Source organism: Chaetodon auriga, chromosome 13, assembly GCF_051107435.1.
Source record: "Chaetodon auriga isolate fChaAug3 chromosome 13, fChaAug3.hap1, whole genome shotgun sequence".
NCBI classification, from domain to species: Eukaryota; Metazoa; Chordata; class Actinopteri; order Chaetodontiformes; family Chaetodontidae; genus Chaetodon; species Chaetodon auriga.
The window spans coordinates 12,238,074-12,262,402 of record NC_135086.1 but is presented as its reverse complement, the minus strand read 5'-3'; the positions used below and the strand labels follow the sequence as shown (position 1 = coordinate 12,262,402).

The window sequence follows — 24,329 nt, the reverse complement described above, 5'->3', positions numbered from 1 at the left end:
TCCTGCATCCTGCTTTTTTGCACACTCTGCAGTGTCAGGGTGTGCACAGCATGTCCTATAGTCAGCTTACACCCCCTGTTAATTAAGTCAGTACAGTTATCAGACAGTATAAGCACATGCACAAAATTGGCATGGTTTAATCCAGCCAGTGTGCTCCTGAATCTGCCCAGGAGGAAATGGTCTCAGCATGCCCCACGTGGAATTTCCTCAAATAGATCTTAAAACTGGACTGGTTATGGAGTTAAATGAAGCGGAAAATGAAATGCACTTTGTTTTATATTGTTCTTTACTGTGCATAACAATCCAAGAAAGAGGTTATTCAGAGGACATTTTGACTTATCACAGATATAAAAAAAATAAAATCAGTGATGGCTGTTAGCTGCTTCAGTTTCAGGGTCCTGGTACTGTGCATACTGCCTCACTGTCATGGCTTACTGGCACACTTGCATAGAGCAGAGCCAGCATTTATGTTATCAGTTACACCTGCGCAGTTACACCTTCCTGCTATGACAAGTCAGTAAGTCCCCTGTGAGAAAGGCCCGTGTACAGAATCAAATCCATCAGAGTTCATTCAGCACAAACTTCATATGACAGGATCCTGTCAGGTAAGCAGACTGAAGAATGTAAAGTACAAGAAAACAAACGGTTTAGGATTCAATTGGCCATCCATCTCCTCTATCTCTTCTTCCACCTCATCTGCACCGCACCCCAGGCCCGTGTTCATGAATACAAGCCTCCATTCATAAGTTATCCCAGAAAATGACTGAAAATCTAAGAATCACTTGTCCCACAGCAACGGTGATATAAAATATTCTGTGGTCTTCTACATTTTGCATTCTGCATCCTGTCTGACATAAACAAACCTCTGGGTGGTTGTCTGGTCTCATCCATATGGAGGCTCCTTTCTCCCCACACGTACAAAGCGGTCAGGATGCAACAAATTTGTCGTACACACTGCATTTTGTTCCAGTAATTTTCTTCCATTCAGACCATTTAGCTATGAATCAAAGCTTGAACAAACTGCAGTCATTCAGAGAAACCTTGAATTCTAAATTCCACACAAATAGCCCCTTTGGCAACATGGAGGACTAGTTTTCTGGAACACTTCAATAGACAGGATTTGGTGATTGGAGCCTCTTGTTAAAACCTGTTATGGTTACACACAGAGGTATGTTTAAAAAGGGAATACATGCTTTAAAAAGTGATCAAGCTTGTAACTGTTATGGTGCATGCACCTTAGGCCGATCTGTGAAGAGCCTCTGACTGAGTTTATAAACAGTTAAACGTTGCCATCTAGTGGTCACTGAAGCTTACAGCAAGACACACAATTTGAGGAATGATGAGATCTGCAATCAAGGGGATGCCATGCAATATTTTTTTATTAAATCTAATAAGTGCCAAGCAATACATAGTGAAGATTTTACTAGAAAAAACAGCCTCAAAAGACCCACTTTACAACCCCCAACCATCACATTAAACATACCCAAACGCCATTTGTTTTCCATCAGCTGGTAAATTCAACTACAACATTTCTTACAACACTAGAGAAAGGCATATTAAATGCTGGTTTGCAGTATTCTCACAGATAAGCACAGCCTGGAAAAGCTCATTTTCTCTTCTAAATACAGAGCTCGATGAAAGCTTCCTTTCCATCAACACTTCCGACAACCCGTCAGTCCCCTCGTGTGTCTCGCACTTCATGTTTGTCGCTCACGGTTGACTTAACGCAGCTCCCTCTGGGGCGCTCTCGAACACACGTGTTGCTCAAAACTTCCGCGGCTGCTGGATGAAAAAGGTCCGGGGCGAGTGGGACTTCTCCACCGCAGGTCGCACCTTGCTGTGCCTCACACTCACTGGCGTCTCTGGAAAGTCATGGCTCAGCTGCAAACACGTCAGGCAGGAGTTTATTACCCACAAAGCACTGGGGCATGAGAGGCAACTAAATAATCCAGTTTGAAACTTGTCGTGCAAAGTTAGAAGCGGCTTTTTAAAAAGGGACTGTTGATGTTTACCTTGTCAAGAGTTCCTGCCAGAAGAATACCGACTTGTTGCATCCTGTTGGAGGTGGCGAGGGACCTGCTGCAAGATCACAGGCTTCAAACAGGAGTTTCTCTTCAGTTTAAAGCAAATTGCAGTAATGCTGCTGGGTACTCTAACATCTCAAGGGTTGAAGCAACATCCATTTTCATGTTCTTTTTAAACTTAAATTTAAACTCCAAACAAGGGCTGCAAATAACGGTTACTTTCATTTTCTTCCAATCTACTAATCATGACAGCTCTACTTCAAAGCCATTTCTTCCTTGCTGTAGATGCAGCAGACTGGGCTTACCTCAGTTTATCAGACCTCTTGGTCTCCTTCTCTGGAGTCCCATGGGTGGCACTCTCTTCCAAGCTTTTCTTGGCCACCCGTTTACCTCCCGCCTTCACTGTTGACCCAGAGAAGAAAGGTTATCTGAAAAAGCAGTATTCTGTATGCACCTGTGTTTGGCGGGGATGCCACCGCTGAACCCCTTAGAAAAACAAAATCCTCCATGAAACAACCTTCAGCCGAGAACCCACAGCAACAACAATCTGAACCGTTTGAGAAATGACTGCTTTTGCTGTGGTAAAATACTAAACAGATGGTCAAAGAATGATAGCAGGTCATTGCTCTATAGTAACTTCGGCAGCCTACATCTTAAACAGTTGCTTGCAAGCTGGGCGTCAGGGATAATCTGAGGGGTCACAAGCGGATTAAAACAGGAAGAAAGAAAAACACTTCCCTCATGCAAAACTGCATTTTTCTCATTTTTCATGATTTCTTATTTTGAGGCCCCCCTTTTAAAAGCTCTTTAGGCTCCTAAAAATCATTAAAATGAAACGAAAATAAAAGAATGAGACTCTTTGGTTCAACTGCTCAGAAGTCATGCACACACTGAAGCCACAGCCTGAGATGTGGGGTCACACAAGTAGACTTCGCTTCATTTTAAAAGAGGTCACAAGTGAAAAAGAGCCACTGACTCAAAAGCTTTGACATGCAAAAGCATTTTCACATAAATTTAGTGTAACGCTCACTTCAAACATGCACGCAAAAAGCACGCAATTACAAAAACACCTGCAGTAAAGAGTCAGTTTAAAGTGACGCTTCATCATTAATGTGCAAATGCAAAGGAATATAAGCACCACGCCAAAACAAGAGTGAACCACAGCGCAGGATGTTGCGTTAAATCGCGCATATCTGCGGGTTGAAGCAGCGGGAACACTGTGTCACTTTCCTGAGGCCTGCGGGAAAACAAAAGCATGTGGCTGAAAATCACGGCGGCACAAGCCCAGCCAGGCACTTATCACGGAAATCAACAAATCACTTGGTTTCCTGAGGCAACCAATCAATCAATCAACATGAGAGGAGAAAAGAAGTGGATTAAAGTCCCTGAAGAGGAGTTTTGGTCCCGACGTGCACGGATCTGTGCGTCTGGGTCGAGCGGTGAAGAAAAACAACAACGCTTTGGTTAAAAAAAAAAAAAAAAAAAAAAAAAAAAAACCACAACAGAAACAAACAAGTGCGTGAAGTGAGAGTGAGCAGCAGTTTACCTGCTGGAGGGTGGCCAGCCTTCAGCAGAGGAGGCTCCTTCGACCCACATTTGGACAGCTGCTGCACCATTTCTACAAACTTTTCCGGAGAAAACGCAAACAGGGAGCAAACTGTGCTGAACGCCCACTTCGCTGCTTTTATTCTCAAAGGCAGGCGACGTCAGTGTGTCTGCAGGAAGCCCGCAGCCGGAGAAACGCCTGACTTCACTGCTCTCACCGCTGTTCATCCTCAACCCGTGAAGTGAAACTGACACCGACTGACACAGAAACACCAGTTACTTCAGTAAAAGCCGCAGAAATACGTGTTTGTGTGCATCAATTTAAACCGCTCTGACTTAGATTTAATCTGTCTCTTATTTTGAAAAGCTCGGGGAGCCCAACTCCACCCGCCACACAGCGGCAATAACAACAGCGTGAAGTTTAATACTGTTCAAGTGTTCAGTAATTTTAGGTAACTGCTCTGAAACTGTCAATCAATACTTATATAAAGTCAGCATATGAAGTATATTGTATAAAGTCAGTAGAATATGCAGCACTGTGCATCTTGAAATAGTTCTTCTTCCTGGAGGTAAACACTGATGTCAGTGTGGATCTGCACTGTGCTGTTTATTTACATCATACTTTCATGGTTTAAACTAAAGGTCTTCTCGGTCTTCACAGGTGGATCCAGTTTATTCTGGCTTCATTTTCTCTTTTTTAGAGCTCCTCGTGCTTCGAAGTGCCGTTTACCTTAGTGATGCCCAAACACACAGGTGGGTCAGGAGGAAGGCAGTCAGACCGCGTGCAGGAGAAGCACATTTGGCTTCCAGCCTGCTCTTATAGTTACACAAAATACAGATCGTTTGTGTCTTCAAAGTGTCCTCCGTCGCTTCACTGCAGGTTGGAGCAGGGTCATTTAAAAAGCTAAAATGCTCTCAGAGGTTTAAAACTCAGCCGTGCTGTGGTCAAGGGTTTTTTCAGTTAAGTTTTTTCAGTTTCAGTTCAGACTCTTCACACAGTCTGCATGACAGATGTCAATGTGGAGTAAACTCAGGATCCTTTCGCATTTCTTTGACACAAAATGCTTTCAGTGAGCGCATTGAGCTGTTTTCTCGCTTCAACTAATCACCACCAAAACATATTTATTTACACTCCAGGTCTTAACCTGACATCACACAAAGCTCATGCGATTTGCTGCGTTCTGTTACATCTACATATAAAAAGAAATACAAAATATTCTCCTGATAGAGACATACAACAGACTGTGCGTTTTCTTTCCTTGATGACCTCTATGACTTGTGCCAGGTGAGGAATCCTGAACTGTATGGGCTGATGTGATGTTTCTCTTCTAATCTGACTCGCTTACAGTCCATTGAAGCATGGTGTCTCTTTTTCCTCCACCTTACTCTCCGTTCCTCAACCCCATAGAGATTTTCATCTCTTCGTGAAGGTGGAAAGTTTACGACCACCAGCCACATGATCAGATGTCCCTCTTGGACGAAATGAATGCTGGATGTTTGGACATATCTGCAGGAGATTGCCAGTGATGAGTCAGGCTAGATTCTTTCCCAGGTGGATCACAGGAGAGGACATGAGGCTATAAAAGTATGAGAACTATAAAAATATGATGTATAGTTTTGTATTGCATCACTGAAATGACTTTAATTTCATTTAGTGCGTTAGTCTCTGCAAGAATGGCAACAAATACAGCCAACGCAAGCAAACTGCAGCATCTCTGTGACTCACACTGTCGCACAATCCATTCAAACATGCAAGTGATGTCAGTGTTCTGGTACAAGAGGAGATCCTGAGACGTGTTTTGGTTGCATTAGTGCATTTTGGATGTGAGGTTAACTGTTGTGATGAGCTCCATATCGGTGAAGAGAACTGTGTATTATTCATTTACCTGCAGACTGTTAACATCCTCTTTTAAGGGGATGTGAAAATGTCCTAACAAGTGCTGTGTCACTCCTCAGACTCTTCGCAGTCTCCTCTGCCATATTCCATACCATCACAGACCATCTGGTGTTATATGAAGTGAAGGCTGAAGAGCTGCACATCTGGTCCTCTTGGCCTTTTCGTCATTGTTTGGACACTGAGTGCAGAATCAGTCCCTCATTCATCATTTCCTTTGTGTAGCTGGGGAGTTTGGTTCAGTACTACAAAGTGACATTTTCTACATTGCTAGTGTGATTTTATTTATTTTTTAATCCGGAGCTCGTTTGTTGTTTTGGCCTGGGTCCTCCCTGAAGTTTAATTTAAGCTTCCACATTTGGCAGCAGCCTTACCTTCGAATCCCTCACTGTTAATACATTTACACTGTGCATTCATACTCGGTGTCAGTATTTGGAAAGAACCCTTTTTTGAAATATATATATATTTTTGATCCCAAGGGAAAAGCTGATTTGCCACAGTGTAAGCACAGGGTCACTGACTGATCATTGTTGGTAGGATTCAGCGTTCCGCTTCGGGGCACCTCCGCAGTGCAGTTTTATGAAACACAGGTCCGCTGGTTCAAAGCTTGTTTGTGTAAATACAAGTTAATGAAACATTCTGTCCCACGGGAGCCGAAATAACTGCAGAGAAAAACCTTCAAAAAGAGAAGAAGTGTTTGATTTCTCCTCTGCATCTCCCCACATCCGCATTTGTTTGTGTGCACAGAAAGCGGCAGTAAACAGGGAGCGTGAGAGATGTTTGCTCTGTGGCTGTGAACAGACGCAGTTCCACAAGGTGTTTAAAAAACAAAACTGACCTTTATTATTTTAGCATGGTTGTGTTATGATGCCATCTGTGTCCACATATTTCTTCATATATTTATATATCTATAGAGATTTTAACATGGCACAAGTTTGTTTTTTAACCAGTGCTGATGAGTGTAAACCAGGTAACATGTTGTTGTTTTTTTTCTGTATTTACAATAAAATGAAAGAAATGTACAAGACTCCATGGCATTACACAGCTTCAACATTAAGTACAGATACAATTTGATCCCTCTGTACAATCTAACATTAGTTTACTATCTTTTTTTTTTTTTCTTTTTTTTCAACAGATATGAGTTCATGATCCATTTTGGCTTCAGCACATACATGATTCCCCATCTCGGCTCTTACCGCAGACCCTCGCTCACATGACTCACACCTTTCATCATGCTATCACAGCTAAGAGTTTCATAAAGAAAATAGAACTAACATCTAGACAGAGCAGGACGCACGTCTCCACACGCTAGTGTCCGGTATCGTCCCTCAGCAGACCCCCAGCGTGATTCCCTCTTCCTCTTCTAAAATGAAAAAAAAATAACTTAAAAAAAAAAAAAAAAAAAACATTCCTTGATTTCCTTCTTTGGCACACATTCCATCTTTCCATCTGCCATCGCTCAGGTGAACTCCCCTCCATACACACACATTCACTTTACAACAAACACACTTATAAAGCCAAAGTTCATGAAAAAGTTTCAGTTCTTGTGTGCTGGCCGGCTCCTCGCCTCCGCCCCCAGCCCCTCCTCGCACCCTGGAATGAGAAATCGGGGATGTAAAGAGGTTCTCGATCGCAACACGGGACCGTCTCCACCACTATACCCAGGAGTCAGGAGAGCCGGGGTACTGCTCCGCCCGGTACGAAGGCCTCCGCGTGCTAGCGTAAAAGTCCACATAGTTGGTGGTGGATTTCAGTCCGTGAGGCTGGGAGCTGTAGTCGACCGTGGGCGGGTAGGTGATGACGTCCTCCAAGTACGGCTCGTCGTAGCCGTGAGGATGCTTCAGGTACATTCTGTACGTATCGTAGTTCCTCCGGCTCGGCTCCTCTGTATAATACACAGGCTGCAAGGAGAAGAGACAGGTCAGCTATGGTGAGCTGATTTTCACTGCAACAGAACAAGAGGCAGCAGTGGCACCGAAGAACTGTGTTTACTAAAGTTACAATCCTCACGAAATCAAAGTTACTGCTTTTGCTACTCTTCATGCTCGACATTTTTCAGCATTTCAGTGCATTTCCTTTCTGTTATGATCTCTTTATGTACTAGTTTTCAGTGTTAATGGTTTTTTAATTTAATCTCTTTACACTGCATCAGAGCTGTATTACAGTAACTCAATGCTAATGGTCATTAAAAGCAATCAACTGGCAAAACGACAGGTGGATTTTATTGTGAAGCACTGACAGGAAGCACAGAGCATTTGTTGCTAAGGTTAGGAAGGACTGCAACTCACCCAGAATGTGTCTACCGAACAAGATGTGGTCATTTTCAACATTTCTTTTGCAGCCGAGCAGTTACTTGTGTGCATTTCCATTTTATACTACTTAAAACTTGTACTCAGGGGGAAACACTGTACGTTTTACTCCACTGCTTTTATATAACAGGGACAGTTAGTGGCTACTTTGCAGATTCCAATTTTCATTCACAACTGAAGCTCTTATGATGCATCGTTACCTGGCACCACATTAACTAAATATGTAATAAAATGAGTTCTATCTCAACCACAATTAAAATGCTGTGCAGGGATTAATTCATCATCAGTGTTAGCAATCTATTAATTTATTATGCTGCATAATAATTTAACACTAACAAGGGCCTTCAGTACTTTTATTTTTTATTTTCCTACATTGTTCTACTTTTACTTGAAGGAATACTTTGACATTTTGGGAAACATGTGGAGAGTTAGATAAGAGCACTGATAACTCTCTGCTCTCATGTCTGTCTGTTAAATGTCAGACTACAGCCAGCAGTTAGCTTAGCTTAGCATAAAGACTGGAAACAGGGGGACAGATCTCACCTGGGTCTGTCAAACAATAACAAGATCTGCCAGGCAGCATCTCTAAAGCTCATTAAAATGTAAAATCTTGTTTGTTAAATCTGTATGGAAACCATCGAGCTGTGGATTTATGGGGGTTTTGCTAACTAATCGAAGGACCTTAATACTTCTTCCACCACTGTCAAGAACACAAACAAAGCATTGAAAATGCAACCAATCTTCCACTTGATGGTATTAAAATGACACAGCATACACTACCATCTCAGCAGCATCAGCGTGATTTATCAGCCGGTAAGCTAATCAATCACCTTCTAGCACACGTCTCTGTCCATTAACGCAACAGGAAACTGCTTCAAGGTAAATGGCAGAAATCCAGAAGATAGATGGAATTGTGTTTGTCTGAAATAAATGGGATAATGAGTGTCCCCACACATTAACTAAATGTGATGGGATGAAGGACGCGGGAGAGCTCTCTCTTTGTCTCCCCCTTCTCCTCCCTCCTTCTCACTGTGCCCATTATCTGAATGGGCACACATGGACGTGTCCCGCAGTGGCAGGTGCCCGAGACGCACCCAGACCATCCCAATCCCAGCAGTCACATTCACTCTGGCTCAGACAATAGCTGATGTGCTGGGTCATTCCCAGCATCGCCGTTTATCCACAGTGGAATACGTGTCAGTCTCTTTGTATTAGTCAAGCGGGGTGGAAGAGCTGCTCGTCCCCGCCAGATCATACAGCGCTGCGGAGGGATCTCAAACAAGGGCCTAGTACCAATACTGTCAAGCGCTTCCTACAACCCCCATTCCAGAGAAGTTTGGAAACTGTGTAAAACTTAAAAACATAATAATCGTTGCTTACTGTGTTTTGTGAAGTGTTCCTACTAATTTCCTTTATCCAATCATGTGTTCACAAAGTGGTGAACCTCGCTCCATCCTCGCTTGTGAGCGGCTGAGCCTTTCCAGGATGCCCCTTTCATACCCAATCATGATACTATCACCTGTTACCAATGAACCCGTTTACCTGTGGAATGTTCCAAACAGGTGTTTTTGGAACATTCCATAACTTCCCCAGTCTTAAGTTGCTCCTGTAAATGTTAAACTTTATCTTGTTCAAGCTGCTTTTTCTGGAACTCCCTGCAGGAGGATCTGAGGCTCCAAGAATCAGGGACATCTTCACAATTACTTTTTAGAAAAGCCTTTGTATTTATTAATGCTGCGACCATTCCGCTTTATTTCCAACGTGTTTTATCTGTTTTATTAATATTGTTGTTGTTGTTATCTTTATTTTGGGGAATTTTGTGCCCTTTTATTTTTGCATCATTGCAAGTGTGTGATTTTTCTTGCCTCCGTTCTTTCATGTTTTAATCCTGTTTCAAGCATGTGAAACACTTTGTAACTTTATTTTGAAAAGTGCTGTATAAATTAAGTTTTTTGTTATTATTATTATCACCTGGGGCTATGGGAAACTGTGATGGGTGTTTTCAACTAATTTCTGACATTTCATGGACCAAATGGTTAATCAAAACAGATTAAACGATAATGAAAATAATCATCTGTTTCTGCCCCGGTGCAAAAATTTGTTGGTTTCCTTTTGATGTTGAGCTTCTGACTTCAAACATGCAAACTTGTCAGACCCACCAACAGCTGAAGCACAGTGACAACATTAAAAACTGTACACGCACATCACTCTGTGCACCTTGTGCTGCTTTATGCTACATGCTACCAGCGTGTGTTATTGTATGTGAATCCTGTGATACTGTCATGTCATTGTGGTGGGTGCTATGTACTGTACTTATTAATAACTGAACTATGGTATAAATAAATAGATATTCTGCACAAACAACTGAAAAAGTAAATGCAGAGTTACAGATACAATGCAGAGCCAGTGAAGTAGAACCAAACATCTATGCAGAACGGCAGCACTCACCTGTGTTCTTCTGGGCTCCTCTCTGGTGGGTGATGAGTAGTAATATGGAGAAGGCTGTCCAGACCCTGGAAAAAAGCCAAAATAAAAGAAGCAGTTTTGTGGGACCTGCAGATACACTTCATTTCATATCAGTGAAAAAGTGAGCACATCCCCATCGGGTAAACGCCTGTATTTAGATAGAGCAGGATCAAGAAGTGCTATGCTGAGCTGGGGAGAGAAATAACACCAAATAATTGAGTTGGCCACTGCTGTTCTGTTGTTTACACAACCCATGGGATGGGTATTTTGGTTGGCACTTGATCTAACCGGTGGAATCCTGAAACACAATTTCCACTTCGCTATGCAATGCATGGACTGTTAAGGCTGCGGCTCATTTTGTTTACTCTGCCCGCCCCCTGCTCCCGCCAACCGGCGCAGGCTGGCGAGAGCTCTCGTCTGGCTGTAGTATGTCTGGGTACCCACTCACTGCCCCTGTCTGCATGCTGCGACTTGGGCCTGCTTACAATGGCACCATTGTGGAGTGTCCACCACTGGCTGGCCAGTTCGCTTTACTGCTGCGCAGACCATCACCAGCACAAAAACTGCTCCGAAGGGGTCTGAATTAAACCAACTGACTGTCTCAGTGCTGGCAGGCTTTGGTGCAGATAAGAGAGGACTGTCTGGCATCAGCTTGAAGCTTTATGAGGGATAAAACAGATAATGTTCCGCACGGAGACGACCACAGGGCAGCCTGTGATTACAGTCAGGTGCAGATAGTGGATACTGTTTGAACAGGATTTCAAAGACCACCGATATGCAAGCTGTAAGTGCTCTAAATAGCTTTCAGATGTGTGCATTGTTTAAGTACCTGTATACTGGTTTTTATGGATACTGTTGTCCCCTTGGTAATTATAAAATTGCATAGTTGACTGTGCTCTCTGATAATCTCTGATAGCGTCTCTATGCTCTTTGATGCCCAGCACGGCAGGAGACGACGTGGCACTGGCAGCTGTGAGGAGGAGAAAACCACATTTTAACATTAAATTCCAGAGGTTTTCCTGTTTCACTGGCGGTGTCTATTTTCATCTGGCAGAGCCTGTGGCGAACTAGAGCCTACCAGGGTGGTTGACTGGGGACATCTGAATGGTGCTGGTAGGCAGTGTGGGTTGGGATTTGAACCGGTCCCGTTCAAGTGTTGACACTGGAGTGAGGAAATGGTTTTGGTTCCATCCATCCTGTTGGGAAAAACAGGAAAAACAGTGGTTTGAATAACTAGAGCAGTGCTGGAAAACTCTGTAGCAGCTTTAAAACTGCTCTTTCATGTCTTTCTTTTCAGTTAAACTCCAGACATGTTGTACAAATGTAACAATACTGAATAAGGATCACAGACGATTAGCATCAGTCTCAATGTTCTTACTTTCTTATAGATGGTACGCAGATCCCGGTACTGCCACAGGGTGTTCAGCACCTGAGCAGTTGCTTTCACCACCTTCATAGAGTACCTGGAAAACAGACAAAAAGATAATCATGCATATTTGATTACCCCTGAATCACTTTAAATTGGACATTTTAAATTGCACTGTAAATATTCCAGGACAGTTTGAAGTGAACAGAGTGTCCTCAGAGTGTTTTTAACCTGACACATTGCTGAATATAAAGCAGGCTAGAAATAGCTACAGTACTGTTCCATCATTCCACAGAGACTTAAACCTCAATGCACACAAAACCACCTTCCCTGCGGCTATATTAAATGCCTGTGTGAGTGTGGGGGGTGGGGGTGGGGGGGGTGGGGGGGGAGTGTTTGTGCACAACTCCCACTGTACAATGTCCAGGACAATCTGCACAGCACAGCCACATACTGCTGATGACTGTTTGCGTGCTCCAGCAGTGCATCTGAGCATGTGCACATGTTAAGCGAGAAATACTTGCTGCTGTAACACACCTGTCTCCTCGGCCCTTGGTGATGTTGACCAGCTTCTCGATGCCGCCCGTGTCGGCCAAGGCCTTGGCGTTCTCCATGTTTTTGCTGGTGACCTCGTGCAGGGTGCAACAGATGGCCGCCACGGTCTCGTCCGACAGCAGGCTGGTGTTCCCCCCGGGGAGACGATTGACCAGGTCCCTCATTGCATACTTCCCTGAGAGGGAGGAGGGGAAGTGAGACATGCAGCTACCACATTATGACATTACTGTACAGCAGGTTTGTGAGCAGAAGGTTATGCACGGGGGGAGGGGATGGGGTTGCCGCACATTTTTTTTTTGCATGCTACATAATGTATACGTGGGTGGATAAGCCACAGTGACCTAAACTATATTTTGTTCTTTTTCTATCATGAATGATATATTAATTTTGCTTGAGACTGCAGGGAGGTAGACAGCTTTCCTAAATGACATTGCATTATCATCGCAAGGACGTCAGACTGTGTATGCATCCTGGTGTTAGAGAAAAGGATTGTTTCCCCTATCTCTCCTTCAGCAGAGCAGCCCAGCTGAAGGTCCTGAATACATGCAGCACAAACTCACTTTCTCTCTCTCTCACACACACACACACACACACACACACACACACACACACACACACACACAACCGAAAGCACCTTAAACCAACACTGCTGCAACTCCTCCCCCTCTGTCTACAGCCACCACCTCTGCATTGCTGGAACTGTAACTCCTCATCAATTCCACAGAGAGAGCACATAAAAACTAGTTTTTCATTAAATGCGACTGTTTAATGGAGTGAGATGAAATGAAAAACCATACCGCGTCGTTAAAATGGTTACACAATGGCCTCTTTCTGTTTCTGCATTTCACTTTAAAAATTGATTTTAAACACTTTTTTTTTTTTTTTTTGACATTTTGGATGTTGTCAACAGGTTAAATTGCATATTTGCGTATCATCTTATTCAACTCATCTAAAACCATCACAGTCTGACATGTTAGTTGTGTGACAGTGTGACCGCTGACCTATGAGCTCCTTGTTCCTGACATCCAGTGCCATGTTTCTCAGAGCGGTGGCAACCGAGCACACCACCCTGTCGTTATCCATCCGCAGCAGCTCCACCAGGATGGGCAGTCCCTTCTCCTTACGCACTGCTGCACGGATGTATGCTGCAAACTAGAAACACAAAAGCACACACACAGATTAAACCTTCAAAAAGGGAAAACAGACGTCTTGATGCCACATTTCAGCACGTGTGATTCCAAGCGTAAAAATGACGTCAGCTTTGACTGACACAGAGGAGGTGAGCTGTTAAATCCTTTTTAACCAGTTGAACAGATGCTTTGTTTCCGACGGTATCACATTTAACAGTGTGCAAAAAAAACAAAAGAGGATGTGTGTCTTCATTTGTGTGTACACAGATACACAAATATTGGTGCAGTACCTTCCAGTTGCCAGCTGACAGGTTCTGGAGGGACCCAGCGGCGCCCTCCAGCGTGGCGGGATTTGAGCTCTCAGCCAGCAGTGTCAAATAAGGCTTAACCACCGAAGGGTGCCACAGCATCTCTGCCCCCTTGGGAGACTTGGAGAAGCCAGGGATGGGTCCCACACCGTCCCACTGAGTAAACAACCACAGTGTTTTAACATCGAGAAAAACAGACACCAAATTTATTTACATTTGAAAAGGTTTTGGACTCTAAAGAGGATCCAACTCCAATCAAGCTGAGCTCAGACTAACCTTCTGTTTCTATGCTGAAGTTTTATGAATAGCTTTGCTACGGCAACACAACTTATTAGACATTATTGTGCACTTGACACTGAAACAGGACCCTGTTCCTATTTAAATCTGCACAGATTCTGATGCTTAGCTTCCATTTTTTCTTCTTTTACCAATGACTGGTGAGTTCTTATATTATTATGTTGCTCACAGGCATCTTTGTCTCTCTCTGTCCTTTCACTTGTCAGTCTGATCGAACCATTATACAGTGTTTTGTTCCCAAAGTACAAAACGTGGCTTTTTTGTAAACCCTTCGTACAAATTAACATATTTGTAAAGAGGACTTTCTATGACATAAAAGCATGAAAGACAATTCAAAAATGTAGAGTAGTCCACTCAGCCAGACTGTACTGAATCACATTTTTGTGGCAGGCGATTTCATACCTCTGAACAGTAGTTTATGTGTTGAACAAACGTGGACAATGCAAACTTTTCACTGATCTGAGCCTCAGTTTAAAAGCCCCACACTCACTGTCTCTTCCTGTGAGCTCTTTTTTTTCTTCTTTTTCTTCCTGCTCCAGCAGCTGGAATCAACCTCTTTACTGGGCGAGTCGCTGCCCAGTAAGCCGTCCAGCTCCTGGCCCCCTGTGAGTCGGGTGGGGGGCATCTCCAGCTCCAGACGATATGACAGGTTCCTTAGAGTGCAAATACAGTTCTCCACAATCTGACGGCAGGCAGAGGGAGACAGGGCTTTGGGTGGGTAGTTATAGCAGCGGCTTTCTAAATCACCATGACAAAAGCTTCACTACAATAAATTGCGTGCAGCACACTACAGTATCTACAGCCAATGTGTGGTACACAGGCCCCTCTATTTACAGCGTTACAAATCAATTAGCTATGAAATGCAAGGGTCTCCAGTTGGAAAGAATATCTGGACCAGAGCAAATAGATTTCATTCCACACTGTTTGAGTGCTGTGCAGGTTTTACCTCAGATAGTGTCAATGAGCAGATACATTATGACACAATTGAGACGCCATCTCCACATCGCAGACAAGCCATTTGACTTTTAAAGTCTTTTACGGTGCACAGTAATTTCATTTCTGCTGCTGTTGTTGAAAAATGTCAATATACTGTAAACCAGGCCAATGAGCTGGTCTGTCCGGCTCTGAATGTCTGCTGTTTGATTTGGATAAGAAAGTAGATGAAAGAGTTGCTGAGAGTCAGACATTAAAATGATTCAAACAGGGTTAAGTGGGATTTTTCCCCAGAGCCTGTTATCATGTGGTAGCATGTTTTCCTCCTAGCTAAGTGTGTGTGTGTGTGTGTGTGTGTGTGTGTGTGTGACTTAGTGTGTACCTTGCTGTCGAAGTCAGAGGTGTTTACACAGGCTTTGATGACATAGAGTAGTGAGTCAACTAGGCCCTCACAACTGCGTATCTGTTTTCTGGCCTCCTCACCAGCTGAACTCAGGTTCCTTTTAAAAAGAACATCACACACACACACACACACACACACGCACACACGCACACAGACACACACATGCACACAAATAAATTAGGCCTTTGATTCAGGGCTTTGCTCAACAAACAAATGAGCATAACCAAATACACAAAAAGACAGCTGTGTATGTGTGTGTGTGTGTGTGTGTGTGTGTGTGTGTGTGTCCCACTTGGATGTGTAATGTGGGTTTTGCCCTCCCAGTACACCATCCATAATGTATGAAGTGTGTGTGTGGTCTGACTGAAGTCATTATAGCACTTTGCTGAGTAAATAAGGAACTAAGTGTGCCTGCACACACAAACAGCCATATCTACGCATGCAAAGAGATACACACACAAACACACACACACACACACATATACTCAATTCAACTGGCTGTCACCAGTTAAAGGCTAAACTCCTCATGCGCCACAATGTCTTCAAAGGAAGTAGCCCCACGAGAGAAGCTGGGAATATTACATCATCGACTGTGATAGTCTATGAAACGTACACGGCTTTTACAGACGAGACAGGTTAAAATACTAGCTTTCATTAAAATGTACATGATTACAAGTCTGTTCTCTGTATTTTGTGCACTAAGACCATTATTTATGAGAAAATACACACCGTTCTATGTAATAGCCACGTGAATGTGACTAATCACTGCTCTCTAAAAATGTCTAAAAAACATGTTTTTTGTTTATGTTAGTGGTGGGTCATACTAGTGTTTTCTTCTAAGGCAACATGAACATAGCTATTTACTGTGTGACCTCCAGCCACACTGGATGCAGTACCACCAGTTGTCCACCTTGGGGTGCTAGTGCCAAGTGTGTTCATCAGGTGGTTACCTCAGACAGCCTGTGGTGTTCCTCAGCACCAGGGAGGAGTGGAACTTCAGCTTGTGGTCGTCGTCAAAGGTGGAGCTGCTCCATCCAGAGTGGGGGATGATCACAGTGTTGGTCAGAGTCGTTAAGGCGTCCCGGATGATTGTCATCTTGACGGAGTCACATGACGACAGGTTCCACAGCACCCCTGCGAAGACACCCACATGCAAACTTGTGCACTGAGAAGACAAACATGCGAACCCCCAGTTATGTCAGCTGTCATGTGCAGTTAGGGTAAACCAACAGAGATACCAACAACTTGGCCTTTTAATAGCTCAGTGTGTGGATGTGTCCACAGACACGCACAAAAAAGACATGTACTCTCTCTGTCTTTCTCGCTCTCTCACGCACACACCTAAACCATGTGAAAATACTTCACAAACGAACAAAACAAGAGCTCTACCAAGGCATCAGACGTTCACATCAAATTTCATCTCGGCAGAATATCCTCGGAGGGAAGATTATTAGCTTGAAACGAAAAAAGAAGGGAAAAAGAAAGAGGACGGGGCGGAGATCCACATGGCATAGGCTCAGTCATTTCAAATGATACCATCGTTTCACTCGATTCAAATATACTTTTGGTAACCACTGATAATCATGCACATGTTCTGGCAGCCTTTGATGCTGCATCTGCCGAGGATTAGCCAGCATGTAGCATGTTCTTCTAATTAGTTGCCCCTTGCTGTTAGGCTTATACTAAGGCACAGACTGACTTCTGCAGGGCACAAGCCACCTTGGAGGAGGCTAATGCTGCATGAGCTGGAACTTACTGTAAAGATGAAGGGCTACATACAAAAATGCAGCTACAACAAAACTACAAAGTGCATGTACAGCATGCGTGCCAGTAATCCAAATGTGACTGCCTCATGACTTACTTTTACTCACAGTACATGATCTACAGACCAGGACATGCTATTGCACTGAACTCTGTGTGTGTCTGTACCTCGTACACGAAAACGCCTCAGAAATAATCACTGACTTCTTTCTTAACCTCACTGTTTATTTTCTCTCAGCATTCAGTTCCCCCTCTCTCTCTAATTGAACCAATGGAGACAATAATAGTCTGTAATATGGCCCAGGAGCCCAATTCAAACACACCGCTGGCAAGAAGCTATATAGACAGATACAGTATGCGTCTGCCAAGCAGCGTCTCTTCCAGCCATTTCACTTACCATTATCCTTATTAACACCACATCAAAGTGCTTTAAAACCAGTGAAAACCATTAACTGAACTTCCATCATTTTATTTTGACAAAACATCAAGACAAAGCTGAGAATTAAGTGACTTGGCTATGAAAAGTTAGTATGCAGCGTATGCTTCTTATCAGAGCTTGCCAGCAGCGTACGTGGGGCTGCATGTCGAAACCCTAGCATCAGGTGGGCGAACGTCTTAGCTCTACTCAGGCAGTGGGATACATTTCAATCAAATCCTACTGTGGTGATCCTGCTCTGCTCCTTGCGCAAGCACGCTCAGGTCTGTGTTTACCTTTCTCACGGGATACTTGGACACACAAGGATTGCCCTGAAATGGGACCACTATTGCGCCGATAACACATAAATTCTCACGCCTGCTGACCAACCTCGCTGGTCCTTTTACCTCCACAGCCTGCATCCCTCTCAGGCCAGTTCCTCCACACCCACTCTAATGTCAATTTGTTCAACATTCTCTGCAGGATTTCAGACCGGTCCAATGGAGGCAGCAGTGCGTCGGTGAAATCAACAGATGAATTCACTGAGCTGTGACTGACAGCCCTGTCAGTGGTGCACCACTAGCGGCAATACCCATAAGTCATATCTGACAGTCAGATGGAGCAGACCTGTATGTGGGTGAGCCCTAAACTGTGTTCGCTGCACCGTGGCATGTTCTCAGGTGCCTTGGCCCGGCTTTGAAACACTGACCCGACGTAAACACTATTGTGACACCAGGGCCGGCAGTCTATCCAGAGCTAAGCCCCCGAGAGCACATGGAGAGGGAGAAAATATGAAGCTTGTTAGAACGTCTAACAGCTATTGAAGCATTGATCCAGCAACCAACCGAAGTGAAAACTGGATGGACATTTGCCTGGCTCTGCTCACGTTATCCACAACCGTTCACCAGTTTTGTATATTAATCAATAATGCCACCCCTTTATTGAAAGTTTTTTTATTATGCCTGCTCTTTTTCTTTTCTTTTGCCACAAGCAACTCAGCAAACTAACAATGCCGGCGCAAAGGAACATTTTACAGTACCAGTTGAAACCTTTTATTAGACATACTCTCATTCATATTATGAGCATGTAAAGACTCTGCTTAAACAGATTCATGGCGGCATGAAAATGTCAATCTGAAATACAGATTAGAGGTTAGGGTTATAATCTGAGACCCCTCTTCCAGGACAGACATGTAATAAGATGTGATGTGTGTATAGAAGAGAACAACAGGAAAATTGTAAAGCATCTCAACATGTCATTTTAGTATAATAGTCTATCATATCCAACTACTTCAAAGTTACCTTCTCTACATGTTGCCGTATAACCTGTTAGCTAGCAAGCTAGTCACCAAAAAGCTGCTTCTTTCCCAACACAGATTCACCACAGTGCATTTTTTCACCGTTAATGCCAGAATGCTCACAGTTTCTCCATGTTTCTAATCTAGGTGCTCACTCACCAAGCTTAAATACAAACCACGACTACCTCTCTACCACACACGCACAGATTAAATTGATCTTTTGTAGGTTGATTCCCAAGAAGTCGAGCGCTACTTTGACAACCTTCATCTCTTAAACCACAGGTCAGCATGTCATCGACTTCAGATGCGGTAAGCGGGTGGGCATTTACTTCACTCTGTGAGAAGCTGCTGATCATTCAAAAACTGCCCAATTTATTAACCTTTCAATTTTTGCGAGTTGAACTGGAAACTTGTCAATGCTGCATCGACTAAAGCTCAGACAAGCAGCCTGGTGTGTGCTTTTGAGGTTAGTGGGCGTCTCTAATTTTCTTCCTGCAATGGAAGTCAGTGCATCGCTGCTTACAGCTATAAACAGATTTATTTCTGGATCGAATTTAGTTTCTCATTTTCATATGATCAAAAGGTCTTAACCTCCTCATTCTTTGCTCTCAAACAAAACAAACACAGCAATCGACGCCAGCACTGGGTTTCTGTATGCTGATGCTACTCTGCTAATCTTTGTGTAAACCGAGAAAACTTTTCCAAAGAAGTGTTAGTTTGACAAACTGAAAAAAAGCACAGTTCAATAGATGGAGTACTACATTTTTCAAGTTCACCAGTTTCCAAAAAAACTCTATTTTTGACCTGTTAGATCAAACAATATCTGACCAGACCAAAAAAAAAAAGAACAGGATGGTGTTAAAATATGTAACCTTCACTCTGTGGTTTGTTTCATATTTCACTGTTTAGTATGTAGGTCAGAAGGATTAGAGTTGTAAAAACAGGTTTTAATCTTAATGAGTTTGCCATTTTGCTAAAGTGCAACTGACCCCAAATGTAATTAAATTTGGCAAGTTCTTAAATGCCATCAAATACAGCGCTGTGTGTAAATACCACGACACTCGCTGCGACTCAAAATCTCCACAAAAGAATGAAGCGTTTCTGACCGAGCCATAGGACGACTGCAGTCCAGAGCGGTGGTGGACGGTAGTGTAATAGAGCAGGAGGAAGATGATGATAAAGAACTGGCTCAAGTACTTCTGATAGCCCTATTGCGTAACCAAACAAGATCCAGAGATTTGTCTTTTCCAGTAACAAATGGAAAGTATAGATCACTGCAGTCGAGTTTGCCAAGTAAAGTCAAGATAAGGGGAGCAATTTAATATCTAACACTGGGTAACAAAACACTGCTTTTGTTTGTGTGTGTGTGTGTGTGTGTGTGTGTGTGTGTGTGTGTGTGTGTGTGTGTGCGTGTGAGAGCCAGTTTCAGGTGTCCCAAGTATATGGAGGCAGTGCTGTGACGCTTGGCCTTTTGATCTGAGGGGCTGTTTGAGGACAGAGCAATAACCGCAACAGCTGCTGGGAGACGAGGCAGGTAAAGGAGCCGAGGTTGTGTTTGTGTATCCCCACAACGCGACCTCTGACCTGTAACAGGGAGGGGGACTGCTCTTACAGCTACTTCTAATGAAGCACAGGTGACACCTGGACCTCCCAGCGGTGTCGGCAAAGAGCAAGGGACACAATGGGAGCCCCAAAAGCTTCTCAAGCTAAGTTCTGACTCACAAGTTTTGAGAAGAGTGATGCTGCTTTCAGAGGTGTTAGAATTCATTTATGTATACTACTGGCCAAACAGTAAAAGTAGACACGGGGTGAGTGAATGATTGCTGTCTGAACTACTTCAAGCTCTGGTGTGGGATGCCCTTGTCATCCAGCTGAAAGCTCTTTATGTGGATTGTTCTCATCAGCTGTAATTAACCAGAGGTGATGCAGCACCGCTGACCTTTTCTAATTGCTCCACATCCTGGGGCCTGAACTACCAATTAGCCGCAGCGCGCTCTCAGACTAGTGGATGGAAGGTAAAAAACGTAAAAACAGAGCTCACATTGAAGCTGTTTACTCTGATTGGGTAACACGTGTCTGTACAACCTTTTGAAATTTGAACAGGGAGGGAGCAAAGCATTTTTATTTTTTTTTGGTTTTTGCTCCCATGTACTTAATTGTGCTATAAGCCAAGCGCAAAATGAGCAGAAACAAAATGCTTTTCCAAAAAGTTGATTATTCTCTCCTTTGGTACATGTTAAGCAAAGTAAACACTCAACTGAAACAGGAAACTGAAGACAATCCCCTCCTGGACAACATACAAAGGCTCCAGAGTGTTGTGTTCGTACTCTGGCAGTATTGTTTTCCTTCGAGGGACCGCTGGACCGTAACCCGAGACCATGTTAGAGTGTGGGCTGGAGTCGAGCTCAAACAGCTGACTCAGCCACCTGGGAGCCAAATGTCTTGGCTTGCTTATTTCTGTAGCGCTCCACCCTGATCCTAAACAACATGGATTTATACCCCGTTTGCAGAGCTTAGTGATCACAGTCCAATGCAGAGAGGAGGAGACAGACAAGCTGACTGTCAGCGACCGTTGTTTTCAGACAGAGAAGGAGCTAAATCTCTCTGCATATGAACGCTGCGGAAATGTGGCTTCATTTCTTTGCACCTATAATAAGCAGCAGTGACAGCAGTCGCAGCAACTTAAGGAAAAGCGTGTATGACTGTGTTACTACGACAATCATAATCTTCGGATTGACCACGTTAAGCAGCCTGTTTAACCGCTTAGTCAGAGTATCTTAATTCACTTTTAATCCCTTGGAGCAACACTGTATGGTTAGCCATGACAGGCAGCACCAGATAAACATGAACTACATTCAGAGACCACATCATCAGTCATGAGCAACCAGGCCAACGCAACGCTGTAACCAGCCCTCCTGAAACACCCCAAGGTTTGTCAGGTAAATAATTCAGTGCCTTCTGCACAATGTTCCTGTCCTGCTGTAACCTCACGACAGACAGCCTAGGGATCTAATGTGGGTGGGCTTAGATCCCTGAAAACAAAAACAAAAAACAAGATGAATACAAAATAAAAAACCGACAAAGGGGGCGGTGCTGGAAAACAACAGCGCTGGAATGAGTCAATTAATCTTTTAATCGTTCGACCAAACATTAGACAACCGCTTTGGTTTGATTAATCAGTTAAACCTGCAATACCTGACTCTTTTGGCAGTTGTGAACACAACACTGATGCATCATCACCTTTTCAGTTAATTCGGTGAATTTGTCAGCAAACAGTTGCATATTTAAACATCCAGCAGAAAAAACATAATCATTTATTTCAAGCTATGTTTGTGTTCACCTGAATAATGTAAGTCCAATATTCACTCTGTGCTTTGGGTCTTTTCCAGCTCCTGAGGGAACCATCACACTCTTTAGCTGCTACTACGTTCACCACCTAGTCTCTAACCGTCTCCTGTTTGGCGTTGAGCAGGTAGTGTACGGTAGGTTTATCTCTTTTCACTGGAAAACAGCTGCCTGCTGCAGCTAAAAACAATTCCATAAAGAGCGGTGAGAGTGAAGCCTGACAGCTAAACATGAGCTGATGCTCACGATAAAGCTTTGTGAAGCTGTGGAGCTGCAGATTCAGGTGACTGTTGTTCTCACATTATCATTTGATTTGTTATTAAAAAAAAACATTGATTATGTAAAAAAAGGTCAAACATTCTCTGCTTCCAGCATCTTAAAGGTGATGATTTGCTGCTTCTCTCTGTCTTTGGGTTTGATGTTACTGAACTCTGGAAAATTGTGATGGAAATGAATGAAGAAATTAATTATTATTAGTTCAAACTGCACATGAGAGGAAGAATAACTTTGCATTCTTTAATGCCACACGGAGGAGCATCGTTATGTGGAGGAATGTAACAATGGGGTGGAGGGAGGAACACTACATAATGCAGGAGAAACCATCAAGCTCAGAATTCATTTCACATGTGCAGATCCATTCTCCACACATGCCAACTTACCTGTGACAAGCTCCCGCACTTCTGCATCTACGGTCTTTCTCAGCAGGCGGAGCAGAGCTGGAATCCCTCCTGCGTTCCTCACAGCGATCTTGTTTTCATCCATAGATTTGCCATAAACGAGGTTCCTCAAAGCTCCACAAGAGTTCCTCTGGACCTCAAGGACCTTGTGGTCTAGTAAGTCCACCAGATGTTTAATTCCTCCCAGTCGACACACCTATAGACAATGTGAATGAGATCACACACCATTATCAGGTGGGAAAAATTTTCTGGCCACTAGCAGCATTTTTTTTTTTCAGCCTACATTCTATGGAGGGAGCACTCATGCATTTATTCATGTAACAAGAGAATCTACACACAGGGAATTTATTCATACCAGAAATTTTTTTTTGGAAAAGTAATGCTAATCCATGGCCATTGAAAAAGCCTTAACCACAGGAGACGGTAGGTTGACAGACTAAATTTACATTTTGATCTGAAGAAAAGAATCAAGCTACAAGGTAAGAACAATTCTATTAAAACCAGCTTCATGCTTTTATTGTACAGCATGAATCATTTTGTGATATACTGACACTTGACATCTGAGAATAAAAAAAAAACCCACATTCTTCAAATCTAATCTTAGCCTTAATCCTCTTTCTGTGCCTTCTTATCAAAAACTCAACTTCTTTCACTCAAACACATCACGGTGAGAGAGGACGAGCTTGACCTTTAATGTTTGGTGAGAAAAAAATAAAAAATCATTTTTGTCTATTTAGTTTCTGCATGCTATGGGTATTTTATCATTGGCTTATTACTCGAGTGAGTGTTGTGAATGTGTTTATGTGAGGGAATCTGCAGCAGAAGGGTCTGCTGAGCCACTGTGTCTCGCTCTGGACACACTTTTGGTACGTATATAATTTGCGCTATCCACACTCTTGGATATAATGACATCCACTCACCAAAGTAATTGCTGAAGTCTTGGAATGTGTGCTAAAAGTGCTAAGAATAGGCCCTATCATGCAACAACCCAGAGCAAGATTAGCCAGGATCTGCCAAGATTTGGCAGATTAGCTACGAATGAACTGGGAGGCAAAACCAAAAGTGAACCAAACTTGCTTATAATCTCCCGCTGCACAGGAAACCTGTGAGTGTGCACAATTACAGCATGTTTGCAAGGTCAGGCTAAAAGAAGAATGTTGGTCTGTAGACTGTGATGGATGATTACATGTAAATTTAATTGTTTGTCTTTCTTTTTTTTGAGTACAATGCAACAAATAGTTGTAGCTTCCAAAATAAAACCCTGGTTGTAATAAACTGCAGCACTCCTTGAAACATGAAGCAACTGCCACTGATGAATCCAACAGAAAGTCTCCAAAATGTGTAACAATTATCATAAGTTAAGGTGGTTGAGCACAGATGTTGACAAAGTCACTCTCTTTGACACAGCGTGGGATCAATACCTACCTCTGCCTTAACTCGGTTATCGCCATAGCACAGGTGCTGCAGGTAGGCGGCTGCGTTAGCCTGCACGGAGGGGAAGTGGTGCTGCAGCATGTGAATCACCTCCGTCAGCTCTGGGTCACGCCATGCAAATTCTCTAGAATTACAAGTGGGGTGCAAAGGTATCAGCATGACGACAGGGG

General features: G+C 43.3%; 2 protein-coding genes across 10 annotated transcripts in view; both read right to left on the bottom strand.

Moving 5' to 3' along the window:
* Nucleotides 1-1,361: 1,361 nt before the first annotated feature.
* On the bottom strand, nt 1,362-3,729 carry dap1b (death associated protein 1b). 2 transcript variants are annotated; one of them, XM_076746215.1, is made up of 4 exons: nt 3,571-3,729; nt 2,330-2,426; nt 2,013-2,079; nt 1,362-1,881 (listed from the first exon to the last, which is right to left on the bottom strand). In XM_076746215.1, exons 1-4 carry the CDS (start codon nt 3,638-3,640, stop codon nt 1,765-1,767), a joined length of 351 nt encoding a protein of 116 aa, XP_076602330.1. In that variant the 5' UTR covers nt 3,641-3,729; the 3' UTR covers nt 1,362-1,764. The 2 variants fall into 2 exon arrangements, with proteins under 2 accessions (XP_076602330.1, XP_076602331.1); XM_076746216.1 differs by having other exon boundaries at nt 1,363-1,881; nt 2,013-2,076.
* Nucleotides 3,730-6,284: 2,555 nt separating this feature from the next.
* pkp4 (plakophilin 4) overlaps nt 6,285-24,329 on the bottom strand; it is a 74,790-nt gene continuing 56,745 nt past the window's right edge. For all 8 annotated transcript variants that reach the window (XM_076746940.1, XM_076746942.1, XM_076746939.1 and 5 more), the window contains 13 exons: nt 24,151-24,283; nt 22,708-22,921; nt 16,181-16,364; nt 15,210-15,327; nt 14,385-14,576; nt 13,580-13,753; nt 13,161-13,311; nt 12,142-12,334; nt 11,617-11,701; nt 11,317-11,434; nt 11,068-11,208; nt 10,221-10,285; nt 6,285-7,364 (listed from right to left, as the gene is read on the bottom strand). In XM_076746940.1, coding sequence (XP_076603055.1) covers nt 7,119-7,364; nt 10,221-10,285; nt 11,068-11,208; nt 11,317-11,434; nt 11,617-11,701; nt 12,142-12,334; nt 13,161-13,311; nt 13,580-13,753; nt 14,385-14,576; nt 15,210-15,327; nt 16,181-16,364; nt 22,708-22,921; nt 24,151-24,283 — 2,014 coding nt within the window. In that variant the 3' untranslated portion in view covers nt 6,285-7,118. The remainder of the gene's footprint in view (nt 7,365-10,220; nt 10,286-11,067; nt 11,209-11,316; nt 11,435-11,616; nt 11,702-12,141; nt 12,335-13,160; nt 13,312-13,579; nt 13,754-14,384; nt 14,577-15,209; nt 15,328-16,180; nt 16,365-22,707; nt 22,922-24,150; nt 24,284-24,329) is intronic.